At 34.7% G+C, this 16,051-nt stretch overlaps 1 protein-coding gene across 1 annotated transcript in view; it reads right to left on the bottom strand.

Moving 5' to 3' along the window:
* NCKAP1 (NCK associated protein 1) overlaps positions 1-16,051 on the bottom strand; it is a 98,887-nt gene that overhangs the window by 69,007 nt on the left and 13,829 nt on the right. Inside the window, exon 2 of the mRNA XM_029225622.1 lies at positions 13,484-13,594. Within this exon, the coding sequence (XP_029081455.1) occupies positions 13,484-13,594 (111 nt within the window). The remainder of the gene's footprint in view (positions 1-13,483; positions 13,595-16,051) is intronic.

Raw genomic sequence — 16,051 nt, 5'->3', positions numbered from 1 at the left:
TCATAGAATCAACTTTTAAATTGTACTAATTATCAATGAATGCAATATCAGGTATCAATTCATGTCTCAAATGAGTTTATGTATCCTAACACGGAGTGGTAATTTAATCCCTTGAATAAATCCCTGTTGGATAAAATACTTCATTATGTCCTTACAGGATAAGAAATGAGAAACATTTAAAGAGAATGACATATTCATATCAAATATAAGCAAATCTCCTAAGATTATATGAAAATCCAAATTAACACAAAGATTAGTCATTTTAAAAAAGGTTCATGGGACCTTGTTGAACTTTCATTTTATTATATACAAATGATTCTGTTGGCATTCAATATTTCATAAATGCATTTTTCTGAGCAAAAGGTAGTAAATAAATTTTAGGGAAAGTTATCCTAACACTTGCCTAGTAAATAAGCATTACTGAATGTTTAATATTTGTTACTAAACTAAATCCTCACCACAACTTTGCAAGGTTCATTTTTTAAATTGTGGTAAAACATAACAAAGTCTACCAATATAGCCATATTTTATAAGTGTGCAGTTCACACGTACAAATATATCTGCATTGCTGTGCAACCATCACCCCACCTATCTCCAGAATTTTTTTCATCTTCCCAATCATGGTATATTTTTATCCTCATTTTCCAGATATAGAAACAGACTAGAAAAGGGTTAAGATGTTAATCCAGGTCAATCAGATTTCAAAGTTCAAAACACCTCTTCAATACACTTTAAAATTCAAGTTGCCAAACCATGACAAAAGTAGTATAGGGATAAGCAAAGCTAAGGCTATTTTCTTCTCAGAAAATACTTCTATTTAATTGTAGCTTCATCAATCTCACAGATTGAAGCTTCTAAGAACTCTAATTCAACCTCTTCATTTTATATACTAAAGTGATCTTTTTCAAGTTTATATTGCTGTCATCTGTTTAAATTAATTCTGAAAAGCAAAGAGTTTTGTTTTTTAAAGAACAGAAAGGCAAAAAAAAATTAAAGGTTTTATGCGTGCCTCTTTGCAGTAGGACTTTACTGTTTCTCTCATCAAGAGATGTAGTTTATTTTTCCACCCTTACAATCCCAGCTGGCCTTGTGACTTGCTTTGACCAAGAGAAAGCAGCGGAAATGATACTCTTAACTTACAAGGCCTTGTAACTTCACATTTTGTTCTTTTTTGGAACACTGCCCTAAAGTGTCATGTGTGAGAAAGCTAACATATCCCACAGAAAGGAAGGTTCCACATCCTCTATCCCAACAGGCCCCATGCCCCAACCACCCACCAGATGAACGCAGCTGTGACCTAAGGCTGGTGAGACCAGCAGAGGAACTGCCCAATCAACCCCAGAATATGAAATGAGTTGTTGTTGTTTTAAGTCCGTTAAGATTTGGGGTGGTCTGTTAGGCAGCACTCGGTAACTGAAACAAAGATCAATAAAAGAAATTAAAATAATCTCTGTTTCACCACCTGAGCACATTAACTTGCACCAGGAAAAATCTTGGAAGTTTAAGATTTCTGGTCACAAGATGGTTAAATTAATGCAAACTGATGAAACTAATTTTATCATTAGTACTAGAAAAGCACTAAATATATGCCCCAGTATAGTGTGGTCGGTCAGATCTAACATCTTTGTATGAAAGATATCACACTGTATTAACGAAAATACAATTTACCTCATATAATGGTACCATTTTCCATTATGAATGAAAATGTAAATGAAGCTAGCCCCTTTACACTCAATTTTAATAATATTTTTAAAAAGTCTTTCAGATATGTGATTAGCTTGCTTTCACAACCTGGGTACAGAGAAATAAGTCAGGCTTTTCTTACTGATTAGATATCATAACTGTAATCAATTATACTGAGCTAATTATGTCAAGATGGCCTCAGGCGCTACTGACATGTGCAAGGTAACATGCCAACATTAAACAGTCCTTGCTGGCTATACTTTTTACTTTTTAAAGTTTTTATTTCTCTTCCTATCAATTACCATTTGCTCCTGATGAGAATACCCTTTAAGGTACAATGCATTAGAAAATATACGTGTTAACAATTTTACCTAAGCAAACTCAACAAGCTTGGGCACAGTGAGAACCAAAAAGCTTATTTCTGAATAAACTTCATTTTTTATAAACTACCATTTCTGGTTGCTCAAAATCATTTGTTTTTTACAGGTTTACTGAGGTATAATTTATATACCATAAAATTCATCCATCAGAAGTGAACAATTAAATAATTTTAGTAAATCTACAGTTGTGCAACCACCAACCCTACCCAGTTTTAGAACATTTCCATTAACCCAGAAAGTTCCCTTGTGCCTATTTACAGTTAATTCCATTCTTACCCGCATCCCTAATAATTACTGATCTGCTTTCTGCCTCGATAAATTTGCTTTTTCCAGACACTCTCTATAAAATGAAATCAAATAATATATAAGCTTTCTACATCTAGCTTCTTTCATTTAGCCTAATGTTTCTGGAGTTCATCCATGCTATAACATGTATTGGTAGCTTGTTTCTTTTAATTGCTAAATAGTACTCCATTAACTGCATATACTACCAATTTACTTTATTCATCAGTTGATGGGCATTTGAATTATTTCCAGTTCTAAGCTCTTATGAACAATGAATGCTGCTATAAACGTATCTATATGTGGACATGTAATGTACTTCCATTTTTCTTGAGCAGATTCCTACAAGTGGTATTGCTTCCTAGTTCCCAGATGTGATTCAGAGAGGCTTGTGATATGAAAAGTAACCTCTAAAAAGAGACAAGTTACTGTAATAATATTATTATTCATTTAGTTAACAATTATTTAGTTAACAATTATATTATTCATTTAGTCAACAAATACCCCAACACGATATTATATTGTCAGACACTGTTGGAAGAGCTGGGGATAAAACTATGAATAAAATGATGACCCTGCCCCTAAATGAGCATACAATCTAGTGAGGACTGTATATCTAGATATACAGGTAATTCTCACTTTTTTTAGATAACTATCCAGTTTTAGAATCTGGTTACACCACACTAACTTCTAAGTGTAAGGTTCAAGGATGGTGAAAAACTACAATGATTAATTCCCACCTTCCCTTCAAGACAAAGACCCTCACCAATTTGTAATAACATGAAAGAGCTTTATAAAAACAACAACAACAAAAAAAACCCACACACAAAATAGTATGAGAAAGACCATAGCAAGAAAGGTCAGAGCTTCTAAGGGTGGTGAAGATGAGAAACAAGATGGGGAAAATTAAAGGAGGGCCTAAAACTCAGAGAGCACTCAGGGATTATTTTTGTTAATTGATTACATACTAACAGAGAGTGGTGGCTCATATTAAATTGCCTCAATCAGTAGGCCTGTAAAGAGGAATAAAGTTTATGCTTAGGCCGTCTTGACTTCTTTCTGGCCTTTTTGGACATCTGTTGTTCTTGGGAGATTTGGAGATAAGGTGAAGTGGCATCAGTGGAAGAATACTTCCCACTTGATATCTCTAATACCCTCTTAATACCCTACCTTCATCAATTCTTTGAGCTCGGAGGGAGCTCCTATTCATTCACCCTACTATCTTTTTATTGAAATACAGCCTCTCATGTTCGGTTTCCTCTTTTGGCCCATCATTATATTACTCCCTTGTAATATAATGGTCCTTCATTATATTACTCCCTTGTCCCTCTATCATAATTACCTGATAAAACCCACAGCAGGAGAAAGCCTATGTCTATGCTGACTCCATCTCAACCTGAATTCACAATCATTAAATATAACTGAGTAGCAACATTATGCCATTTTCACCATCAATTCACTCTCACACTCTCCTCAGTGATTATTCCACTCCTTCTCCTCTCTCTCAATAATTCCTCTTCAACTTGATTCTCAGCTTAATGCTAGCCTGAGCCCTAGGCTTATATATACAATTGGCTACTCAACATCTCCACTCAGACTTCTAGTAGGTCTCTCAAACTGAACATATCTAATATCAAGCTACTGAGTACTATCCCTTCTATACTCCCACCCCAAACCAGTTCCTCTTGCTTCTTCACTCCAGTAAATCTTGATATTTCCTCAACCCAAAAACCTTGGGGTCTTACATTTCTCACTGTCTTATATACCCCATACCCAATACATTGGCAAATACCATAGGCTCTGTCTTCAAAACATCCAAAATCTGAACAATTTTTCACCTGTACCACCCTAGACCAAGCGACTATCAGCTCTCCTCTCAATGACTGCAAATTTCCTAACCAGTTTGTTTTTACTTCTGTTCCCCTGCAGACTATTTCTCAACCCAGCAACCACAGTGATCATAGGTATATCATTTCATTCCTCTACCACTCTTATCCAATAACATCTCAACTCAAGAGTAATTAGCCAAAGTCCTTACTATGTCCTAGAAAGCCGTATCTCATCTGCCGACCCCTTCAATCACTGTCCTCATCTCCTACCACTATCTCCCAGCCCCTTTCCCCAATCACTCTGGTCTATTCATAATGGCCTACTTCCTGTTCCATGAACAAGACAGGCACACTCCCCCGAGCCTTTGCCACTGCTGTTCCCTCAGCACAGAAGGCTCCTCCCCCAGCTCACCTCACTCCCTCCTATCTTTAAATCTTTTGCTATATTGCCTCCTCCTCAGTAAGGCTTTCCCCAGGTCAAGTAAATTGGCATCTTCCCACTATCACTTTGTTCTTTTTAGAACTCAACTCTATGTGGCACTGTGTTTTTTCGTTTGTTTGGGTTTTTTTTTTGGTCTATCTCTGCCCAGCAGAATGTAAGCTCTACAAAGCCCAGTGACTTGTTTATTTACTGCTGGATTCCCTCTCCCAGAACAGGACTCAGCTAATAGAAGGCACCCAGTAAATGTTTTAAATAAATAAATAAATAATAGAGAGGACTATGAGAACATACACAAGCAGCACTTAACCTAATTTGAAAGAGTTAGTAAAAGCTTCTCTGGAATGGTGACATCTAAGGATAGACCTGAAAGACAAGTAGAAATTATCCTAGTGAAAGAATATGGGAGAGAAAGATTGTTCTAGATAGTAAAAACAGCATAAACAAAAGACCCAGAGGCAAGAGAAAGAATGGCCATTTGTGCCATGAAAGTGTACACTCTCCCAAAATAAAATATTTCTTTAAAAAATAAAGCAATTAAATCTATTTCCCCATTTTCTACATTTTATCCTACACCAGACAATGAGGACTAACACAGTATACTATCCTATATGTTCTTGGCCAAAGACCATTACTGTACGTATTTAAAACATTTTTAGCCAAGATGAGTGAGTACTAGGAAGAACAAAAGAAAATAAGTATTTTACAACATCTGTTATTCATTCCCTTATAGTTTCTTTTGCTGTCTTCAATTTTGGATCTTGGCAAATAACTTCTGATTTGACAACAGGTAAAACCGGACTGGCCATGAAAAACAATAAGATACCATGTCAAAGGTACTCAAAGGATAGCAGGTTAAAAGTGGCTAAAGGCCCCTTCAAACAAGTGACCAAGAAAACAAAAGCTAAAGATCAACAGGTGATCAGGTACTGGTAACATCCTTTGCTATTATGAAGGAAATCATTATCACCATTGCAGCCAAAGGGATTGGCTAACAACGTTTGGAAGATAGCTGAAAAACTGGCAAGATATAACTTCAGGAAATTTGAAGAAAATGGATAAATGATTGCAAATGGCAGGAATGCATCTCCTTGGGGACTATGCTATGAAACCCCAGTATAACGCTCATTGGCCATTTCATTTGCAGAAAAACTGACAGCATCCTTGAGCTAAAGAAGGTATTACTGCAGTTTAGTATGATTAGAATATAGAGTGGACAAGATTCACAACATAAGGTGATTTTAAAACAGATGTGTTTTGGGATCATAAGAACCACCCTTGGGAACATGACAAAAGCTGAAAAATACATTCACACAAGAACTCTGTACACAATTTCAGGGGATTTCCAAACTCTATGAAACTCAGTGTGAAAGTTCAGGTAAAAACCATTACACTCAGGACAATAAAGAGAAATATGTCCCAGGATGAGAGCTATGCAGCAGGCTTATGCAAATTATCCAGAGGGAAGTTAGAAGACAGAGGATTATAGGAAAGTGGGCTCCAGAAAAAAAAAAGCTTACAGAAAGGTGGTATGATTATTAGACTGGATAAATTTTAAAATTCTATAAAGGCACTTAACTAATTCAAGAAAGTCAATATATCTATGTAACAAATTTAACTGTGAAATATTCTGGAAGAGAATCCATTTCACTTTGATAATAAATATATGATATTATGTATATAAAAATACATATAATGTAAACATATTATATATTTGGACTTACAAGAATAAGTACAAAGTGTGATAATGGAGTGCAGCAATGCAAACCGAACACTCAGGTCTTTATTAATTTTAATTTTTAGAATCAGCATATAATTCAATCTCAGAACACTTTATGATTACAGAACCAAAGGAAAGCATTAACAATTTTGACAACATGAAAGTATAAATGACCAAGGGTAAGGGTACAAATATAAAGAACTATATACTATTTAAAGTTTAAAAAGGAAGTAACCAATGATCCAAAAATGTTAACAAAAAAACTATCAAACATCAGGAAGAGGGGAGAGGGTAAATGAGGGGAGGAAACCTAATGAGCTAAATCTTCATATTTTGTAGCAAAGAATTAATAGATCCTGTCTAAAGTTGGCAAATGAATATATAAAAGAATCAGCATATTCCTTATAGTTCTGGAGGTAACCTCCAGATACACTAAAAGCAGAAGTTCCCCCTGAGAAATATGACCAGGGTGGGAGAGAGTGGGGTAGGATTACATACACTCGCTTTTCATCCTTAATTCTTCTAGACTATTCAATTCATTATCATGTATTCATGTTAGCATGGTAAAAATTAAAAATAAAAATAAAAAGATTTAAACGTTTAGGTAGGTCATTAGGGCTGATGCAATTCCCTGCCATCACTTGACCTATTTCAAATACTTTTCAAATATATTAAAGCAAGGCTTAGTTGTTTCTTCTAATGAGGGGTTCATTCTTATATTTACTTTCTTTATTCAAGGCAGAATTAAAGACTATTACATGTAGAAGAGATATTAACTAAATGTTGAAGATACATTTTTAAAAGAATATTGACACAAGTTAGTCCTCACTGTATTAAAATTCTTTGAATTTTGGTAAAGTTTAATTGGTCAAAACCAATATTTCTTTAAGTTGCCATTAGGATACACACACATACTTCTTCACAAAAGTACATCATGAAAACTGTTACAGGGCTTCCCTGGTGGCGCAGTGGTTGAGAGTCCGCCTGCCAATGCAGGGGACACGGGTTCGTGCCCCAATCTGGGAAGATCCCACATGCCGCGGAGCGGTTGGGCCCGTGAGCCATGGCCGCTGAGCCTGCGCGTCCGGAGCCTGTGCTCCGCAACGGGAGAGGCCACAACGGTGAGAGGCCCGCGTACCGCAAAAAACAAAACAAAACAGAACTCTGTTATAGGGCTTCACTGGTGGTGCAGTGGTTAAGAATCCACCTGCCAATGCAGGAGACACAGGTTCAAGCCCTGGTCCGGGAAGATCCCACATGCTGAGAAGCAACTAAGCCCACACGCCACAACTACTGAGGCCGCGTGCCTAGAGCCTGTGCTCTGCAACAAGAGAAGCCACTGCAATGAGAAGCCCACACACTGCAATGAAGAGTAACCCCCACTTGCCACAACTAGAGAAAGCCCACGCGCAGCAACGAAGACCCAATGCAGCCAAAAATACATAAATAAAATAAAATAAATTTATATTAAAAAAAGTTAAAGGGGTTTCCAAAGGTTCCAGTTTAGGTAACCAAGTGAATGGTGATGGCTCAAAACAGAGAACACAGAAGAGAAACAAAATGGAGGATAATCATGTATTCAACACTGGATACAATGTTTGATATTTAGCTTGTGGAGCTGTCCAAAGGGTAACTACAGATAGTATATTACTAGATAGTATACTATCTAGTATATTACTTAGTTGATAGTATATTACTTAGTTGAAGCCATGGAAGTAAAATGTTTTCATACATATATACTGCAGGGTGTGAAAAGAAAGGTCATTTGGAAATACCCACATTGAAAGAGCTGCTAGAAGAAAAGCCAGTAAAGTAGACCAAAAAGTCAGAGAAGTAATATAAATAACAGCTTCCATTTTTCAAAAGCAATTTGTTACACAAATCTGCTAAGTGCTTTAGGAGATATTAAACTGCTTAAGACTGGAATTATCACCATTTATTTATTTTTAATCTATTTTAAATTAAATTAAATTAATTAATCAATTTATTTATTTAATTTCTGGCAGTGCTGGGTCTTCGTTGCTGCGCGCGGGCTTTCTCTAGTTGCGGCAAGCAGGGGCTACTCTTCGTTGCAGTGCGCAGGCTTCTCATTGCGGTGGCTTCTCTTGTTGCAGAGCACAGGCTCTAGGCGCACGGGCTTCAGTAGTTGTGGCTCACAGGCTCTAGAGCGCAAGGTCAGTCATTCTGGCGCATGGGCTTAGTTGCTCTGCAGCATATGGGATCTTCTTGTACCAGGACTCGAACCCATGTCCCCTGCATTGGCAGGCGGATTCTTAACCACTGTCCACCAGGAAAGTCCCTATCACCACTTTAGAGATAAGCACAAAGAGACCTTAAGATGTTGAATGATCTGTCCAATATTATTCAGCTAAGTGGAAAGACCAAAATTCAAATTCTGGTTTGTTGTCCATCCTCTTAACCAGTATACTACCATCATAATGGAAGCCATGATAAGACAAGTAATGCCCATTTAGAGACTAGGAACGAGTAAGTTTTCTTACCCTTTCTTTCTGACTCCTGACTAAACCACAGTGCATGTGTCAAGAGCCTCCCCATCCCCATCCCCAATACCACCACCCCACCCCCAGAACACATTTATGTTTTCAGGAAGCTGGGACTCCACTAAAAATAAAAAGTACAGTTATTTTTATAGCTAATAACATAATGAAGTTTTTTTAAAAAGTGTTGGTAAGTTTGAATCCTGACATAGTTCTAAGACAATGTTTGAATAAATGAAAATTAGCTAAATTAAATCATATCAGTTAGGTTCATTCACTCATCATTATTTAGTGCCTCTTATCTGCCAAGCACTAGGGATAAAATGGTGTCTAAAAACAGACTCTAATGCTGTATCTCTGAACAAACCTTACTGCAATGACGACACCTTTAGAGTTGCTTTATTTTGTCTTGCCTTGAGTGACATTTGTAAGCTACTTAAATAAAAAATATAATTACATAGTATTTGTAATACTGTGCTCCTTGAAAGAGGAAATAAACAATATCTATAACACAAAATGTTCCTCTAAGTCTGAAAGCTTAACTTCAAATTATTTCAATAATGGCCTGTATCTAAGTCCAGAATCCCTATATTATTATTGTGCCACTCTACTCACAATGTCTTCATTCTTAGGGCATTAAGATCTAATTTAACATATACAGGACAGTAATTTATATCATTTCCCCCTTAATTTGGGAATCAAGTCCAAAATTTTGTACTAAAATGGACAATAAAGAGGAAAATCCCATAATGACACTTTTGTGCCAGATACTTTTACTGCGTAGGAAGAAAGGGGAAGGGAGATTAAGTTTTTTAACTTTCAGAAAAAAAAATTTCTTAAGAAAAGTTTTAACATACACCTGAATATTAGCTTTTAGGATTTCTTGGGCAAAACAATTTTTACCTGTTGATAAAATAAGGAGTTTCTACTATTTTCTCCATCCAGGGAAATAACAGATTTCCCTCTATATGCTCATAAGAAACCTATGAGAAACAAATCATAAATCCATTTGACAGTTACACTTTCAAAATAATGGAAGATATCATGTTATAGGCAAATTAGATAATCTCTCAACTCAGAAACGCTTTCCTTAATCTAAACTAAATAAGAAAGTCTATAAAGTCTATTAAAATATATAGCCTGGCACATATTAGACACTCAATTAAGTGTCTGTTATAATTATAAAACTGGATGGCTTTTATTCATATGAATTTTACTTAATCAACCTGCTTTGAAGCGTACAGGGCATTTAGTTCAACACCATGACCCAGGAAAAAAGCAGAATCACATTCCTTGGTACAGACTCTCCCTAAGTCCAGAATTGGGGGGGAAAGTTTGTAAGTTTATAACTGGTCACAAAAGGGCCTAAGCAAGACAGTAAAAGTGACTTGACAGAGTGCAACATCATCACTTATTGAAGCCATGTTAGGAACCAATTCTGCTATTAGTCGGCACTGCCTTCCTTCATTGTATACTAGATATCTATGTGCTCCCAGCTTCTACTGGATTTCAAAGTATAGGAGCTGGAAGCAGGAGCAGTTACTAAAGAAACAATCAAAACTCAACAATTTTTTGGCTACAAAATAAGACTGGCTTTTTTTTTTTTTTTTTTTTTTGCGGCACGCGGGCCTCTCACTGTTGTGGCCTCTCCCGCTGCGGAGCACAGGCTCCGGACGCGCAGGCTCAGCGGCCATGGCTCATGGGCCCAGCCGCTCTGCGGCATGTAGGATCTTCCCAGACTGGGGCACGAACCCGTGTCCCCTCCATCGGCAGGCGGACTCTCAACCACTGCACCACCAGGGAAGCCCAAGACTGGCTTTTTTGTAAGGATCTATTTTAGAAACTTGAAAGCAAAAATTTTGCTGAATTTTTCACTGAAAAAATCTTAATTTTCGTGACTGCCTTTTCTGAAATTGGGGACAAGTGGTGCTTGTATAACATAAATCAAAACAAAAAAGTGCTAACCAGTAATCTTCTTGATCCCTGAGATAAAGTAAGCATGTTCTGAAGCACATATTTATACAATGGCCCAAAGAATAAGAAAAGATGTAAGGAATAAGAAAGAAAAAAACCAACTGTGATATCAATACTATTTCTTCAGTGTGCTTTAGTAGCCAGAAATCTGCAAGCTCCTATCAATACGAGATGCTACTGTCATTCCCTGTCCTTAAGCTTCTATTAACTATTTCTCTAGAATTAAATATAACAATAAAACTAAACTCCTCACTTCTCATTTCCTAACCTAAACTGGCTAGGAACTTCTCAAAGGATTTTAGCAGGCCCAAATCAAAATAAGATCACAAAACTTCACAAATACTCAAAAACTACACAGTGCTTCAGCAGGTTAAAAAAAAAAAGAATAGCATTACATAGAATAGTTGTAAAGACCATATGACAGAACTCAGGCTTCGCAAACAAAACAACCAGAGTACATTCTACAAGTAGTCATAACATTCAACAACGTTGTATAATTGATTTTATAGGTTAAACATAGAATTATCACATGACCCAGCAATTCCACTCCTAGGTATATATCCAAGAGAAATAAAAAACATATGTCCACATAACTTTTACACAAATATTCATAGCAGCATTATTCATAATAGTCAAGCAGAAACAACTCAAGCATCCATCAACTGATGAACGGATAAATAAAATGTGATATACCCACACAATGGAATATTTTTTGGCAATAAAAAGAAATGAAGTACTGATACATGCTACAACTTGAATAGACTGAAAACATTACACTAAGTGAAAGAAGCCAGTCAAAAAAGACATGTTATTTGACTCTATATAAAATCTCCAGGATAGGCAGGCATACAGAAAGCAGATTCATGTTTGCCTAGGGTTGGGGGCAGGGGAGGGTGGATGTTGGCAGGAGTGACTGCTACTGGGTCTGGACATTCTTAGGGGGATGATGAAAATGTTCTAAAATTGATTGTGGCATTGGAAGCACAACTGTGTGGAGATACTAAAACCCACTGAATTGTATACTTTAAATGGGTGAACTGCATGCTATGTAAATCATATTGCAATAAAGCTGTTATTTAAAAAATCAATTTTGTACGGCAAAAGTTAAAAAGGTAAGTAAAAGTATTAAAAAACAAACAAGCAAAAAAAACCCCCCAACAGCATTATTGTAAACAGCTTGCCCAGCAAATCAAGAACAAAGATTCTCTATTTATTCTTTAACAAAAAATTTTACTGTTATGAAACAGTGAATATATATTTAATCAGATCTTGCTAATTTTCTAAGAAAATGCTCATTCTCACACAGAAATTTACATATATATGTATATAAATTAAACTGAAAAGATTCTCTGAAGAGCTCATATCACAGAGATTTTGAGCCATGAAAAAGAGAAGTGTATATGAAATTAAACGTAAGACAGATTTTATTATAAAATCTCTTTAATTTAGAGTACATAATCTCTCAGATGAGTTAGCTAATTAATGTCAATAACTAAAAAAGAGTTCTCCACACAAATAACAGTGTTCTTAAGGATGTGTGCTTTGAATCACTCACTTGTAATCAAGAACTAATTGTGATACCTTAATACACCAATGATAAAACACAATCTTCTGTGAAACAAAGAAAGACTTCTATTAACCCATACTCACAAAAAACATAAAAACTTTTTAAAATTAATTCTTTAAAAGCACTTTATCAGATGTATTTTGTTAATTGTGACTGGTATTTTTCCTCTACATTAAAATATTTTTACGTGAAAGATGAATCAACAGGCTAATACAAATCTTCAATGAACATACATGATTTGAGGAAACCAAAAGATGACAAAATATTTCTTAAGCAGAGCTTCTTAAAAGTAGGGAAATCACATGTAAGAGGAAATTTCTAGACTAAGTTTGTACATTAAGAAAAAGAGATAGCAAGAATTATAACATAAGACTATCAAAGAAAAAAATAAAGGAAAAAGAGAAGACATGCAGAAAGACTCCAAGTCAACAAAATTTAAATGAAAAGGCCACAGCAAGGTGAAAAATAACTCCAATTTCCTAAAATTAGTTATTCATAGCAGTTATTATAAGTAATTACCAAAAGATATGTGAACATATTGGGAAGACTAAACATTTCAATAGAGTACTATGAAAAATTTTCCCATCAGAGAAAAGTAATATGGGGTAATAAAGATCCTAACACCATCAGCTTGTTATACTATTTTTCAAAAATGTTTTTCTCAATTATAAAAAAAACTAGAGAAACAAATACATTTTAAAGCTAAACACAGCTAATTACTAAAAACAATACAAGCCCTATGAAGACATTTTCTAACTTCAAGACAAAGTTAAGTCTATGACTATAAGAAAACACTCCCCAACTAGTCATGCAAATATTTGAAATACACATGTATCTATTACCTTACTCTTTGTTGCAATTTGAAAGGTAATAAGTGTATATAAGAAATTAAGATCATATGTTTTCTATAATAAAATGGCAATGTAGCTCAGTCATTTTTTTTTCCAGTTTAGAGATAAGAATATTATCTCTAAAAGCCCTTAATCAATGTATGCAATTTGTATGTCTAAATATAAAGTAGATAAATAACAGCTACTTCAAGCATTATACTGACCACTACTTCCACTACAGATGGCTAAAATCAAGTAATATAAAAATTTAAATGACTTACATTGTTGTTGCGGGTTTCTACAGCAGGGAATTTTCTGACTATGAATTTCACAGCAGATTCCAGGTTTTTGTCAATAAGGTAGGATGGTTTTGCCTTGGGGTCTCCACAAGCCTATAAAACAACAGTAATAAAAGTGAAATGCATCCTTCTTCTAAAACCAAGGAATAATAGCAAATCTGTAATCAGAAATTAAGGAGATATTTGTTTTTGGTGAGCAGGTGACAAAATGAATAGGCAAAGTGCAGGGATTGTCACAGCTGAAATATGCAATGGGAGACAGTACAGAGATGTTCTTCTACTGAAAAAAATGCATGGAAAGTTTCAAAGCAGTTAGCGCAGAACAGCAGTGAAGGAAAAAGCTCAAACCTAAAAAAAAAGAAAAAGAAAAAGAAATTCTTGGTTTGAGGTAGGATTGTATTCATTTGAAGCTATTAAAATATTACAAAATTAAATATTCAGTAGAGTACTGGAAATGTTTCTTTCTACGTGTTATATAATAAAAGCTTATGTTTAAATGTCTCTTCCAAAATGTTTTCCTCATTCACTTTAAACATTTTAATACAAGAGCCCTAGTTCAAAAGAACTGGAAGCTGCTAAAATTGTCTTTACAGCACTAAAGCTGTGTTGCCTGTTCCTCCGAACATCTGAGTTACAACATTGGTTTCCATCATACCGGCAGCACTTCAAACAATGAAATCTACACCTATTCTATATCTCTTAAACACAGAACAAATGGAAATGTTTACATTTTGACCACATCAGCAGTACAGCATTCTCTCTAGTAAACTGTAAATCATTGTACAAATGTAAGGTATTATTAGAAAGAACTTTTTATCTGAACTATGAGCAATACAGAATAATCTTCAATACTGTTCAGTTTCATTCTGTGACATTTAATTAACTGCTTTCTAGTGAGATGCTATTTCTTAGGGAATTACTAAAATTATAACATTCTTACTTAACTTCTTTTTATTGCATTTTAAAGAGGATGTGTCCTTTGAAAAGTTAACTATTATGTGTGAAGAAATACAGTTTTGCAATTTAATGTTTTTTCATCATTCACTATGGCTATGTTGTGGATTGCAGAAAGAGAAGTTATGAAACATGAAACTGATCTGAAAGCGGGCAAGCGGGCAGAGGGAAGGTGAAAAGCTTTGCAAACCTTCCAAACTTGTCCTTGCTGGGGAAGCATTGTAATAAAAAGAGAGAAAATTACTTGTAAACAATGATTGTCAAACTATGACACACGTTTCAGTAGAGAACTTATGCACTGCAGACTACGAATAACAAAACAAGATGAGAACTATATGGTGCTATAATTTTAAAGGTATTTTAAGTAGCAAGTTTTAGTATACAATAGATTTATAGAGTTTATATTATTTATATATATTTAAATACTACTGTGTAGGTGTACAACCATGTCACTTTCTTGGTGCTCTTTCTAAATCAACTTAAAATAATACTAGAAGGAAAAATAAAGACTACATGCAACTATAAAAACAGGAACAAAACCATCAGTGAAATTTTACATACCTTAAAAAGAAACGGTAGCCAAGAATAAAAATAAATCGTTATTGGATGACTTTTGCACTTCAGCTCAAATTAAAACTATTTTTCAAATATCAACTAACTCCTTTCCAAGCCAAAGTATAAAAATCAATGCAAACATTCCTATATTTTCCAAATGGAAATAGGAATGCAATAAGAATTATCTTAATTCTCAAACATAATTAGATAAGAAATTTAGAACTTTGTAATCCTTAACCACACCAATAAGAGGCTATTTTGTAAATTCCATTTCAACATCATAAATATTAAAATATATCTGACTTTTCCTTAGAGTAGACTATCATTTGCTTAAAATATTATTTCTCATAAATTAATCTTCCAATTAATCTACTTCCCCCCAAAATATTATACTATAAAGAATAACTAAGAACCACATAACTAAGAATTTGTCCCAATAGAAATAGTTACATATTAGCATTTCCTTATATCAATGATAAAATGAAAAGCAAGTTTCATAAACATGCCTGAGGCAGTGAAGAATCCCAAAGTGATTCCAAATTCTTTTTAAATGATATGTATTATCTTTCATACTCTAATTACTTAAAAATTCAGTTATCCATCCTAACAATATTAGTGCAATCAACAAATGAAAATATGATAGACTATCATACCCATTTCCAATGATCACAATTTAAGAATTTAATCAAGTAATTAAACATATATCTATATATGAATGGCTCTTCCTTATTACACTGAAAACATAAAGAATGGAATTTCATGGAAAAATAAATGGTTATATAGTCTTTCCTTGGAATTAATTTATCTTTTTCCACACTACTCAGTGAGCCATAACTAAACAAACTACACTGGGAGGCAGTATGCCATAAAGATTAAGAATACAGACTCTGGAATAAGACTGGCTGAATTTCAATTTTCATCACTTACTATCCATCGAATCTTGACTATATTACATAACATCTCCTAATCTCAGTTTCTTCACGTGTAAATGGGGAAATCAGTACTTACCTCATAGAGTTAATTATGAGGATTAAAAGACAA

This window comes from Monodon monoceros, unplaced genomic scaffold, assembly GCF_005190385.1.
Source record: "Monodon monoceros isolate NGI ecotype Baffin Bay Population unplaced genomic scaffold, NGI_Narwhal_1 Super_Scaffold_16, whole genome shotgun sequence".
NCBI classification, from domain to species: domain Eukaryota; kingdom Metazoa; phylum Chordata; class Mammalia; order Artiodactyla; family Monodontidae; genus Monodon; species Monodon monoceros.
This window is presented reverse-complemented; position numbering and strand designations above follow the sequence as displayed.